Source organism: Daphnia magna, linkage group LG8, assembly GCF_020631705.1.
Source record: "Daphnia magna isolate NIES linkage group LG8, ASM2063170v1.1, whole genome shotgun sequence".
In the NCBI taxonomy this organism is placed as follows: domain Eukaryota; kingdom Metazoa; phylum Arthropoda; class Branchiopoda; order Diplostraca; family Daphniidae; genus Daphnia; species Daphnia magna.
Window position 1 is genome coordinate 8,029,326 of NC_059189.1, and position 12,745 is coordinate 8,042,070.

Sequence of the window (12,745 nt, forward strand, 5' to 3'; positions counted from 1 at the left end):
CTCATGTTTATTTCAACCTTAACAACAATCGCATTCGTTTACCAACATCGTTGTTCTGTTCGCAAGGCAAACAAGACTGCGGTAGAATTGGAACCAAGGCTGACGAATTGGCGGAATAAAGAATCAACTAGAGGTTAAGGTAAGTTGTAAGAAGGTCATTATTATAATATGCGGATGGGATGTCTACAATGACAGTCGGTCATGGTCTCTTCCCTTGTCAACTTATTATTTCGCGTATAGCAATCCCATGATTAATGTGTTTATTTAGTTCCAATAACTACATCACCGTTTCCTCACGCCGTACTCTCACAGAAAGTGTGGGAGATTCGGTCGCGCATTGAGTTTCTTTATTTGCATAACGATAAGTCAAAAGAAGATGAGGCAAAAACGTCTTATCGCACAGGCACTCAATCCTCTTTCCAATTTCTGGATAGAGCACAATAGATGGCACGATAACGATTAGTACCCCAACCACAAGTAAATTATTATTTTTTTATTATTATTATTTACAAACGAAAATCACTCACACATTTTTCTCGGGGCATTTAACACCAACACAACGAAACTAGTATTTACGAGTTTACATACGGTAATAGGTAAAATGAAATGAAATTATCTGAATAAGCTTCACTCCTTTTTTTTTTTAAAGGAAGAGTGGTGTAAGCGGCACTTAGTGCGCATCCATCATGTCACAAGTTTGATTTGTGTTGTTTCGTCGTGTCGTGATGCGTAACACCTGCGCTAGTATTAGTATGCGATTTGCTGCACCCAACCTGCTTAGAATTTCAATGAAAACCTAAAGCCCATTACGAGTGTTTTCATCTCTCCTTTTTTTTTTTTTTTTCTTATAACTAGAACCTTTAGAAAGTTCCCCTTCGTATGAATCTTCCTCGTGCGTGGGTAGTTTCCCAGGTGCTGCTTTTGTGCCGGCTTGTTAACTTGGTCATCAAAGTTTTGCAATGTGTACGCACGAAGAAAAGAAGAAGCAACCACATCTAATTATGCCTGCGTCACTGGATTATCATAGCTTGAACAGCGGACGAATTTCTTGTGGCGACAAACTTTGAACTGCGTTTGCCGTGTAGAAAGTTCCCTTGGACTGATGCCAGTTTTCTTGCTGGTCTCGACACAATTTTGTTAGTCTTCCGCAGGCCATGACGTTATTTGAATTTTTTTTTTTTTTTGTTTTTTTATTTTTTTGGTTTTGTTTTTTTTTTGTTTTTTTTTTCGTTTTCATTTTCTCTTTTCCAGTTTTTTTTTTTTTTCTCCCTCTCATGTTCTTTTTTAGGTGTCATTCTTTGCCTAAATCAGAGGCGCCAAGCTGTCTAGCAACAGAGCAGCCGTAGGGATTAAAACCTTTTTGAGTTGACAATCGCACTTTTTCCCTGCCTTCAGTTATTTCCAGCCTAAGTTCAAAATTTATATTATCAAGACTGGTTTATGTCTGTAAGCAGTCGCACCCAGATGTAGGAAGGTATACAATGAAGTGTTACGGATATGGCGCAACGCAATGGTGAAAGACTAGACGTGATACTGAGACGTAACCGAAGCGTTGCTGAAATGCTTGTCAGCAGTCTGATTTTTTACGACTATAGACGAGGCAATGGCATACCTTCTTTTGCATCTACCAGACGGCTATATATGATTTCATATGATTCAACTACATATTATTATTATTATTATTATTATTATTATTCATTATTCATTATTATTATAATTTGCTTTTTTCAATCCAGTCGTTAGATTTGTTAGTTTTACCTCCATTTCCGGTACGATCGGCTATCGATTTAATCTGACTCTTTTTTCGATTATGTTCGCTGACGGATGACTGTATTATAACAGCAGATTACATACGGCGAAAAGGCGTACAAAGACAGATAGGGTAAGTGGAATAGAAATGATAGATGGTACGTGTGCTGAGGGGAAATGACGAAGCTCGGGCCAAGCCCTTGCCTACGTCAGATTTATTTATTTTTTTCTTTTTCTTTTTTTTTTTTTTTGGTTGGTTAGATCGTTCAACGATACGGCTATTGTAGTATGAATAGAAGGGGAAAAAAAGGGCGCAACGCAGTCTGTGGACTTTGTGCCTACATTCGTGTAGGCCTGCCCTTTAAAATTGAAGATTCGAGAATTATGCTACGTGCTGCATTAAGAAAAGAAAAACATAATCATTTCGTCAGTTCTTATATGGAAGTGTAAAAAATAAAAAATAAAAGTTTTTGTCACAAAAGCTATAGCGAACATAAGAAAGAATTTTCAAGTAATGCTAATCAGAATGGGGAAAAAAAAAACAGATTCTATTCGTCAAGCCTCTTCAATGAACTCGCCTTTGGCACGGAAATGAAGGATGTGTGAAAATAGCGTGACTAGGTATCCAACGCCTTGTCCCGTCGTGAACCACAGCTCTTTTAATGGGTTGTGTGGCCACTATTCGAGCTCAGTCGCTAGCCAGACGGCTTGCAAGTCACTTATACTTTCTCCTCCTTCTCTTCTAACCGTGTCAGCCTGCAAGGGTTTACCAACTAGGGCCAACTCTATTGAAAGATCATCCGTCTTTTAACGTATTCTATAATGTGGTATGTTGTCAGAACAACAAGCCTTGTGCTTACATTCCTGGTGATTTTGCTGGTCGTCAGCGTCGCCATGGCTAAGCCACGCTCTAGCAAAAGATCTCCTTCATTTTCGTCGAAAGAAAGAAATCCTTTCCTTTGCGATCCTGACAAGTTAATGGTATACAAAGTGACGCTCGCAACCCATTGGTCCCGGACGTTGTTCCCCAAGCAATACCCGGAATGGCGACCCCCTGCTCAATGGTCTAAAGTTATCGGTAAGTCTGCTTTTCCGATCACAACCCTTTAACAGTTTAGATGTGTTATCAATGTCAAGTTCGTTTCGGCCTTGAACCAGTTCCACTTTTAGAAAAAAAATATCGCACGCAAAATGCGCTTTGCTCTACGAATTGTCGCTTTCTAATTCACTCGTAAAAACAGAACGAATTTGACACGAACTTTTGTTTTGGCCGCAGTAAAAGAGAAATCACTGTATGCACATACACAGCGATGGCTATCCCGTTTAAAATCAATATGCGTATAAGGAAAACAGATTTTGGGCTAAACCTTTACTCACATCGCAGACGGGAAGTTTGTTAAACTTTAGTTGCTCGATATTTACTTGGTGAAGTTACGATGCAAGGTCGCTTCATTCAAGGACACCTTCTACATCTGGAAAACTAATCAAGGAGGTTAGGCAAGATAATGAGGTCGGCTTGCCGCTCCTTTGATTTTGAAAGCTTCCTCTTGTAAATTGGCTTGCAATGTACGTATTTGACGTCTGCGCCACAGAGTTCTACTTTCTATAATATGGTACCTTTAAGTGATTACATCTCACAACACCCGATGATTCATGTGTTTATTCAAGAGCTCCTCTGCATCGCTTGATGCTTGATTTGATTAAGCGGCAGCCACAACTTTGATTCATTTTTTTTTTTATTCCGAGAACAAACGTTATTAAATGTTGGCCTTTTTCTTTTTACTTAATTCATCGACCACAAAATAACAGGTCGCTCTCATGATCCAAGCTACACACTCTTCCGCATCAGCCAATCTTCAAGTGAAGGATTTAAGGAGTTTACCGAGACTGGCAGAAGCGACACTTTAGATGCGCAGTCGCAAGGAGAAGGAGGCATTTTTGATGAGTTCAACGCCCCTCCCGTTACTGCTGGCGAGGGGAAGACTGAAGCCGAATTTTTTGTAGATAGCAATCATTCTAGGGTAAGAAAAAACAAAAAAAACAAAACAAAGCAAAACAACTTAATTTCTAAGTTTTCCCTATTCCTCATTTTCTGTTTGATTGTTGTCATTCAGGTCTCCCTAGCATCGCGGATTGTTCCTTCGCCAGATTGGTTCGTGGGACTTGACAGTTTCAATTTGTGTATTGATGGCCAGTGGGTTGACAGTGTTGCAATCAAGGTATGGACGAAAAGATTTCGCTGCATCAATTTCATTTAATGTTATTTAAGGGCCTGGAACTATCGCTGACATCGAATCACATTAAGAAATGTTTATCGATGAAAAAATTATTGACTGGTTTTAATTTTTCTAGGTTGGACCGATGGATGGTGGAACTGACAATGGATTCACTTTCACATCTCCCAATTGGCCATCCGATCCGACTGAGAAAATCTTTCGTATCACGTCGAATATGCCGAACCATCCCGCTAATTCGTTTTACTATCCAGATCTTAACGATCTACCACCTATAGCAACGTTTTTCTTCGTCAAGGTAATGCTAGAAGCATTGCGAAAAGGAAGAAATTTGTTGATTACCTGAAATCGTTCACCGAAAAAGAAAAAAAAAAGATCTGGTCAAAGACCTTGCGCCCGCAAACTGTTAGACTGGGCACAGCAAGAGCGTACGATCGGCTTAACGATTGCTATTAGCATTACGCATAATTTATCGACGACAATGACGAGACGCATTAGAAAGGTTAAAGTGACGTGAATATCGTGACACATAATGTTCGTGATCCTTTCAAGTTTGATTACGAATTGCATAGTGGTATGATTTTGGCTGCAGGGGCGGAGAAAGTGTAGGAAAGTTGGAAGAGGTAGTCTTTTGCAGCAAAGACTGAGGCGGTTTTGGGCAACTCTGGCAGACAATTCCGAATGGCGGTTACTTGTTATACGATTCCTACACGTAATTAAGGGTAGAGTTCTAGAATGTGTTATGTATTGGCAAGCGGTATCAACGCAAGTTGATTGTCTCGTAATTGAAGCTCAATGCAATAATGACGAAATTTGAACGTAATTCTTTAGGTGAAGGAGTATGCTCTGGCTGAAATATTCGATGCTGTAACGATGGCCCCCGCTAGCGAAACTCAAACACCAATTTTAGAAGACACCCTTGTTCAAGGAGCAGAAACGCCAAGTTCCACAACGTCGTCGTCAGTTCCCTCCGAGAAATACATAGAACAGCCTGACAGAGACGAAATCGAAGACATAGAAGAACAAAACAATGAAACTCTTCGGAAGAAATCAAAGAAAGCCGGTGCCAAATCCAAAGGCGAATCAACTAAAAAGTCTTCGTTACTTAAGTCATTGGTGACAGAGTACAGTCGGGATGAAAGAGCAAAAAAGAACAGACGTGGACGGAAGTGGACCAATTTAAGTGAGTCGAATTCTAAGCCAGTCTAAAAAATAACTGGTTGTTTAGTAGATTCAGTCTTTTGCTGTTATGCTTTCACCGATTAAGAATTGTTTTGGTTTTGTCTTTCTTTTGATTTGCTTTCAGTTCGTTTCACAGATACAGCAACTTGTCAAACATTTGAACATTAGACGTACAGTACATGTTCACTTTTAATATAAATTTAAATTGATGGGTGAAATTAAATGTAACGCTTGAAACCGGCTTTTTTGTCCCGCTCGTGTCCTTGTGTATTACAAGAGCATTTATCATTTACAGTTGAATCAAAATACTCATACCAGCACTGTCATTATGTTGTTTCTTTTTTTCCCTTTATATTTTATAACCAGGTGGGCCACGGCATTGCATGGTCAGTGAGTGGGGACCTTGGTCCGCCTGTTCGAAAAGCTGTGGAATCGGGGAATCTACACGCACTCGAAAAGTTTTGACACACGCCCGTCGAGGTGGAAACCCATGCCCTCCTTTAGAGGAAAACAAATGGTGCGGGTCGTCTCGTGATTGTTCACACGCTTATTTTGATTGGTAGTGAGGACTATTATTTTTCTATTTTAAAGCTGAATCTTGAAAACGTAAATCCCAAGAACTGTGCGAGTCTCTTTCTTGTTAACAAAAGAAAACGGATAGCAGAATCTTCGGAATAATTGGGTGTGAAATTATTTAAGGAAAATGGACGTGTACGATAACTACTATCTAATCTTTTATAACTTGCTGCTTGTGTTGTATTTATGAGACTCGTTTATTAGCAAAGTAATCGCGTTCAACGAACTCAACCTACAATTTCCTACGGCCATCAGCTGCAATCCGTTGAATCTTGTGAATAGTCGTTACCTTCTTTGATAGTGCACGTCCCTTCATTTTTGGAATGAACATTATTAAAAAATTCACTTGTGTGAAGCAAGTTAGCTAAACCCATTACAAAAACGCAACAGACGAAAAGTCGATCTGCTATCCACGCCTGATGGGGTTTATCGCAGTTCGAAATGTTTCGGAATCACAAAATGACTGCAACATATCCGAAGGTTTCCAATGTAATGCGGACGTGGCCATTTCACTGCCATAATATTTGATTAAGCGAATATTTTTGTCCTTGTTCGAGTTCTACGTTGTTCGTCAAAAAATTGCACTGTATGACTAACCACAAACGTCCATAAATATATACTTGTACCAAATTCACCTCTACATTAGTTTTTGATGCATGCCAAAATTGTTCTTTTTTCCCCACTTCCAACTCGCTCTCGTACACTAATTGAACGATTTACGTATGCTACGAAAATTGAAACTACATTTACCGAAAATGAAGCGTTGTTGAAACACACAGCTGCTAAAAGCTATGGACCACTTTGAGGGATAATTCCAGATGGGAAATTTCGATCGGCTACGGGTAGACTAATAAGTTAACTTCCATCACTTTTCGCTTGAATTGTTTCATCAAGGAATAGAATGCCCAAATAGCACTTTGAGTTTATTATACTACGGTAGTATAACGTCTACGTAATTCATCTAAAACTATAGCATCTTGCGCAGATTTCCAAATAAAAAAATAATAATAATAATAATGAAACAATAAATAAATATTAGAAAACAATGTGAAATTACGAATCTCAACTGTGTATACGAATTTAATACAGCTTTGTCCGATTTAAAAGGCCATTCGAGTATTGAACAGTGATCTCGATAGATATATTAATGAAAAGAACAGTCTTAAAAACGAGCACAGGCCAATAATCATATCTATTTGTTATGATTCCCGTGGAACTAGAATCCAGAAAAGAATTGCCAGTGAGATATATTAGCGGAACGGATAGAATGTTGGAGTTCAGTCGGCATTCTGGATATATTGCCCGCTAGTATGACTTCTCCGCCACTTAGATACGCACTCCAGAATCCGTAGTTTCCATACGATATGATAGTGTGGTTGCAAGCTGCCAGCAATGCCATGTCTTCCGCTGGACTTTCAATGTTCCGATTCCCCGCGTAAACAATATCATTGTTTTGTGGCTTCAGGTGGCTTCGGCACCAGTCCATATCATCACTGGCTACTACAAACAAGCTTGAAGGAAATTTCTTCCGAAAATAATTCATGGCACGTGTGAAATAAGTCTCTCCAACCAGCTGCGCTTGGAAACGACCCTGTAGGAACTGGCTGTAGTCTTTGCAGAACAAGAGAACTTGTCAACTTTGATATAGTAAAATTTTAATGGAAAATAAAGATTTACCTGTTCGGCGAACATGGACACCGACCTTCCATTTAAAAGAAATACTAAAATATTTCAAGTCATGAAATTCATACTGTTAGAAAAATTTACTTACGAAAACAACATCTTGGCGATTTTCCCGAAGCCGATGTAATTCCGCTTGTGCCCTCTCGACGTAGTGTTTTTTGAAGCGGAATTCTTTTATAATATCATTTCGGTGACGGTGAAAAAGAGACACAGATGTTGGATAACCATCAATGAAAATCCCTTCTTCCGCAATTTTGTTACGTTCCTCCTTGTGCAGCTTATTGTATACATGAAGGTTCATTGAATTCCATTTTAATGAACAATTTAAGTTGGTAACAGTGGGAATTGAAGTGCCAAGAAAATATTTAGTCAGTGTGATGTAAGTCCGATGTTGCAAGACAGGGAAAAAGCCATCTCTCTTTGCAAGTGCCCATAGAGTTGCATATTCCCCCATAAGATTTCCCAGTCGGCCTCCAGATTTGACCGTCAAGATCCCTCTGTTTCTACAAATGAAAGTAGAATTCTGAAAGCGCAATTGGTGAATAAGGCTAGGGTTACCCTGATTTAAAGTTAAAATATTTGGATAGGAGAACTTAATGGCTGGCTTCAAATGGAATGATTGATTATTTGGGATTTGTCTAAGTGGGACAACTAGTTTTACTTCCTTCTCTTTTAATTTCCATGGATCGTGTGTTAGCCAATCACTTGATCGACAAGAATGTATAACAAAGCAGGTGAATCCAACAACAAGAAGGAAAAGCACTGTGCGCTTTACATTGCATCTAGGCATTCTTCTTCCATCTGTGTTACCATACTTTTTTCTATAGATATATTGGTCGTTGGCCATAAATCAAGGCTACCTGAAATAAGCAACTTGGTTTGTAACAAACTTTATAATGAAACGGTGAGGTTTAAGGTATGTTTTACCTCATTTTTGTACGAAAACAGCCAAATAAGAGACAGGAAATTCAAATCATTCTGATTATCTTCTGCAACGCCTCCTTCTCTTTACACGATATCTGTGGTCTTATGGGTGTATGCTGTATGGTATTATTCTTGTCTGTATAGTTAAATCATGGTCAAACAGGAGAGAACTGGAGAGGTACACAACGGCGAGAGAACCAAAATGTAACCTAATTTCATTTTTGGTTCATCATAATTCCGTTAGGAACGCCACTGTTTAGTTGCCCTTGCTTTGAAATTGAAATATTGTCTACTGCTGTTAGTGGATCCCCTGACTTAAATTTATTTTTAAAACATATATTCTTTTAAGCAATACTAAAATTTTTGAAATTTTTTTCATTTGTTAAGTGGTGGGCAATATGGTAAAGTGCTTCGTTGTTCGGTGCACCAGTTGCTATAAGAGCAACACTGAAAAAAAATTCCATCTTTCGGAATCTGTCTGAATATCTGTTTTACGCAAGGCGTAAAATGGTGGGTTCATGTGGTGAATATTGGGATACTCTGGAAACCGATGAAGCGCTTTTTGATTATTCGAATTGTCTAAACAAATTAACTGTACTTCGGGACAAAGGCAATCTTCAAAAGGTTACATCGAACATGTTCTATGTTGTTTTTTTTGGAAGCAATATTGTAACAGATTCACTGGGTTTAAGGGATGTATTCAGTCATAGACAGCTTACACGACCCACACACACAGCATTACACAGAGACAGCACTGACAGCACTAAAAACTAGTCTGAATCACTACATTGTACTGCCCCTCTGGCCGGTCATAGACGGACTTTTGAGTCCTCTGGCATCCGGCCAGAGTGGCAAAGTCCATTGACATCGCACATTTGCATCTCTTAGCATCCGGCGCTAAGCGACAAAGTACATTGGCGCTACAATATTAATTAATAATTTTAAGGATATAATAGTTTTTACATTCGGGATTCACTCGAAAAAGTAGATGAAAAAACCTCTACACTTTTCTCTGCACAAAATTTTTTACTCTACGAACAGGAAAAATCTTGGTCCAAAGATTATTTACGAATTCATTAAAACTCGTTATCGGTTCCAAGCAAAAAGAAAAAAAGAGGAAAATATAGCCAAACTGAACAGTCAGCGTCACCAAAAAAGGAAATTTTCTAAACTGCCAATAACGAAAAATGTACACTACCGGCACAAAGTTTGGAAACGCGTGGTGGTTTTCCACGCGTTTTTCCATGGCCCCTTATGAGAAAATGTACCCACGTTTTTTTCGCGATTACTTTTGTTGTAGTAATCGCATCGTAAATATTTTAATACACTTTTTGTGGCAAAAGAATAAGCTATTCCCCCAAAATATTTTAACCCCGGGTTGTTCTAGCCTTTTTTTTGTTTGTGGTTGCTCACTATCTCTTTTGCGGCTTTGCGACGATTGCCCTCTTTAACTAATGCCCCCCCCCCATGTGGTCGACTATATCCCCCCTTGACTGTTGCCCCCAAACTAATACTTACAACCCATATAGCACATTTCTGCCGTCGGATGTCCGAATCATGGCCGAACATCCGTTAGATATCTATGTACACAATCGGTAGTTCCAGGGATGTCCGTCGGCTAGTCACCTTGGAAGAGCAATGGATGTGCGAAAATTATATTCTACAGACCTTCTTCCAACAGCCAAGAAGATTTTCAATGGTTTCATTTAAGGATAGGCCTCGAGCCAATCGGGGCGCTTTTTTGCAAATCGGGTTTCTCATTTCGGGCCATCGAGGCGTGGCTCAGGGTGGAAAATTCTTCTCCCCGAATTCAATTGGGGTTTGCAATCAATTGGATTACAATCAATCGATTCATCAATGCAAAAAACACTATCGATTGACTGTTTCACCCGATCTATCCGATAACAACTCCGATAATAGCTCGTTCTACCTGCTTGCCCCGATTTTTACTCTGAAACCGAAAGAACGGCATTTTTTTTTATTGCTTCGGGGCAACGGGTTAACCTCAAATTTTCCCCGCACCGCCCCGGTTGAAAAAGTGGCACCTCAATTCAACCCCGAATGCACTTTATCGGTGCGGGGCGGTTAACTCGATTAGAACTAATTGGGGCCGATCACTAACTTTCATTATTAATTGTCAAAATTTCTTTGTTTCCAAAAGGGGAAAACTTAACCGTGTTAAAATTTTTCCCTTGAACGTATTTTTATTTTAAGTCCAGCATTTAATACGAAAAATTGAAAAAATAAAGGAGTAATTATCTATAGACCATTTTCACGTTGCGAAAAGCAGTATTCATGTAGTCCGGCAACCCTGCAAGCCGACATTTGTAGTCTTACTCAGCCTTGTTTAGGTGGATTTAACATAGGCTAACGACTTTGAGGACTGATTTCTCCCATTAATTTTGCTACCAGAAACAAAATTATTGTGGCACGTTGTACGTCAGGATATTGCCAACATTTCAAGTGCCAAATTTTCAAGAATTCGCTACAACTAGTACTTGAAATCTTCGTTACAGTGAAGGGCTATCAACATTTGAAACAATAACAAACAGTCAACAACAAATGGTAACTTTAAAAAATGTGTAATTTTCTTATAAAACTTAAATTTCTTGGTATAATTAGGAATGTAAATGTCTTCTGAGGATGCAGAAAATCTTTTACATGATTCAGTTATTGAATTATTTGACTTATCTGATTATTCTTCAACTTTGCCAAACGATGCTAAAGAAAGATATGTTGCTTAAGGTAATGAAGTACAGTCTGACTGTCCTTACGTCATAGAAAATGAGTATTATTTGTAAGTTTTAATGCCTTGAACTAAAAAAACAGCCCATCTCCAAAAATTATCTCATAAGACTTGCAGCTCTTATAATTATTCATATTGTTAGCTGTATAAAACTGTTTTCTGTAGACTAGATAGTTCCAAACATCTCCAAATTCAACTGATGGTAATATTGTTTCTAGCTCTTGTGTACTGGAAGTCCAATACTCATTCAAGATTAGAGGTCCAATACATGTCATATTTATAGCCAAATGAAAGCCCATTCGGATATCCTTAGAATGTCCGACGGCGCTGTTGAGGCCGGTCAAAACCAAAAAAAATTACATCCATATGACATCCAAATCGGATATCGGGCTGTCCGGAGGATATCAAAAAGATGTACTCAACATCCGAACCCGACATCTGTCGGACATCCGACGGACTGCCTTGTGTTATGTGGGAAATGCCCCCTCCAAAAACAAACGATAGCCCCCTTATTGAATTAATTATATTTTGAAATAAAACTTGATTCCGTGTAATAAATCAAGTAAAAAAGAGATAAACAAAAAACGACAACGTAACTACTATCACGACACAAAAAATTTTGACAACAACCAAACTAAGCACACACAAAAGAACACTTTAAGTTTAAGGTTGGGGATTAAGAGGAGGTCGGCGAGTAGGTCTTGTAATTGGAGAATCCCCATCATCTGACAGATGATGGGGCACGCGAGTGACCCGAGGTGGATTGCGTCGTCAGACAGTCCGGGTCTGAACCTCGGCAGCGGGCTGCTGAACCTCGGCATTGGGCTGCTGAACCTCGGCAGTGGGTTGACGAACCTCGGCAGCGGGTTGACGAACCTCAGCAGCAGGGGGAGTAGGCAGAACTGCCCTGACTGATCCAGCCAAAAATCGGCGCCTAGGTCGGACCGCCGGTCGTTCTTGATCGGGAGTACCATTATTGGAAGAGTCATCAAGATCCATGCGACTACGAGCATCATGCTATCAAACAAATATTAAGGAGGCGTTAATTCACGTATACATGGATGAACTTTATGATTATATTTACATCAGGTTCCGTAAGATTTCTAGAGATTCTAAGAAACTCCCGCTAACTGATAGTTCCCTCGATGAAGTCGCGCTCATTTTTTTCCCTATGAATTCGTCTCTTTTCCGCTGTCGAAGTCGTTTAGGCCGCGTAGATCGCCTGTCTGCTAATTTGGCCTCAAAGTCCCGAGCTTAAGAATTCTCGGCTTCTTTGAGGAAAGCTAGTGAGTGACTTACTCTCGACAAACGGCACCAAAAACTATTTTCGGTCGTGTGCGATCAACTCCAACAGCGTTAACGCAAGCGTTGACTACAGTAAGCAATTTCTGTTCTTCTGTTTCTGGGGGATGATTATGATGATTGGTTCCATGCCGGCTTAACATTCCAGATTCCATTTTTGATTTGATTCGGGCCTTGCAACCACCATTTTCCTTCTTATGGTATTTGCATTGATATATAACGAAAGCTGATCTACAAATAAATGCATACAAATACGATTAAAATATAAAATTTTTTCTTACTAGCTGATGAAAATAATTCTTACGTCCTCTTCTGCAGGTGATCAATGAAGCCCTTTTCGGAGTTGTAG

The 12,745-nt window shown here is 39.3% G+C and overlaps 2 protein-coding genes across 2 annotated transcripts; one reads left to right on the forward strand and one right to left on the reverse strand.

The window, feature by feature from the left end:
* The first annotated feature begins 2,430 nt into the window (after positions 1-2,430).
* LOC116929404 (spondin-2) lies at positions 2,431-6,371 on the forward strand. Its single transcript, XM_032936619.2, has 6 exons — positions 2,431-2,827; positions 3,559-3,770; positions 3,864-3,968; positions 4,102-4,281; positions 4,815-5,166; positions 5,532-6,371. The coding sequence occupies exons 1-6, from the start codon at positions 2,572-2,574 to the stop codon at positions 5,726-5,728; spliced, it is 1,302 nt and encodes a 433-aa protein (XP_032792510.1). The 5' UTR covers positions 2,431-2,571; the 3' UTR covers positions 5,729-6,371.
* A 423-nt stretch (positions 6,372-6,794) lies between these two features.
* Positions 6,795-9,082, reverse strand: LOC116929405 (galactoside alpha-(1,2)-fucosyltransferase 2). Its single transcript, XM_032936620.2, has 4 exons — positions 8,352-9,082; positions 7,513-8,284; positions 7,419-7,443; positions 6,795-7,352 (listed from the first exon to the last, which is right to left on the reverse strand). Exons 2-4 carry the CDS (start codon positions 8,269-8,271, stop codon positions 6,958-6,960), a joined length of 1,179 nt encoding a protein of 392 aa, XP_032792511.1. The 5' UTR covers positions 8,272-8,284; positions 8,352-9,082; the 3' UTR covers positions 6,795-6,957.
* Between the last annotated feature and the right edge of the window lie 3,663 nt (positions 9,083-12,745).

Bases quoted from the DNA above. Each gene is read 5' to 3' on its own strand.
- LOC116929404 (XM_032936619.2), top strand. From the start codon at position 2,572: ATGTGGTATGTTGTCAGAACAACAAGCCTTGTGCTTACATTCCTGGTG. The intron at 3,771-3,863 runs GTAAGAAAAAAC...GTTGTCATTCAG, and splicing joins TAGATAGCAATCATTCTAGG to GTCTCCCTAGCATCGCGGAT. The intron at 4,282-4,814 runs GTAATGCTAGAA...GTAATTCTTTAG, and splicing joins CAACGTTTTTCTTCGTCAAG to GTGAAGGAGTATGCTCTGGC.
- LOC116929405 (XM_032936620.2), bottom strand. From the start codon at position 8,271: ATGGCCAACGACCAATATATCTATAGAAAAAAGTATGGTAACACAGAT. The intron at 7,444-7,512 runs GTAAGTAAATTT...TTTAAATGGAAG, and splicing joins ATCGCCAAGATGTTGTTTTC to GTCGGTGTCCATGTTCGCCG. The intron at 7,353-7,418 runs GTAAATCTTTAT...TGTTCTGCAAAG, and splicing joins TGTCCATGTTCGCCGAACAG to ACTACAGCCAGTTCCTACAG.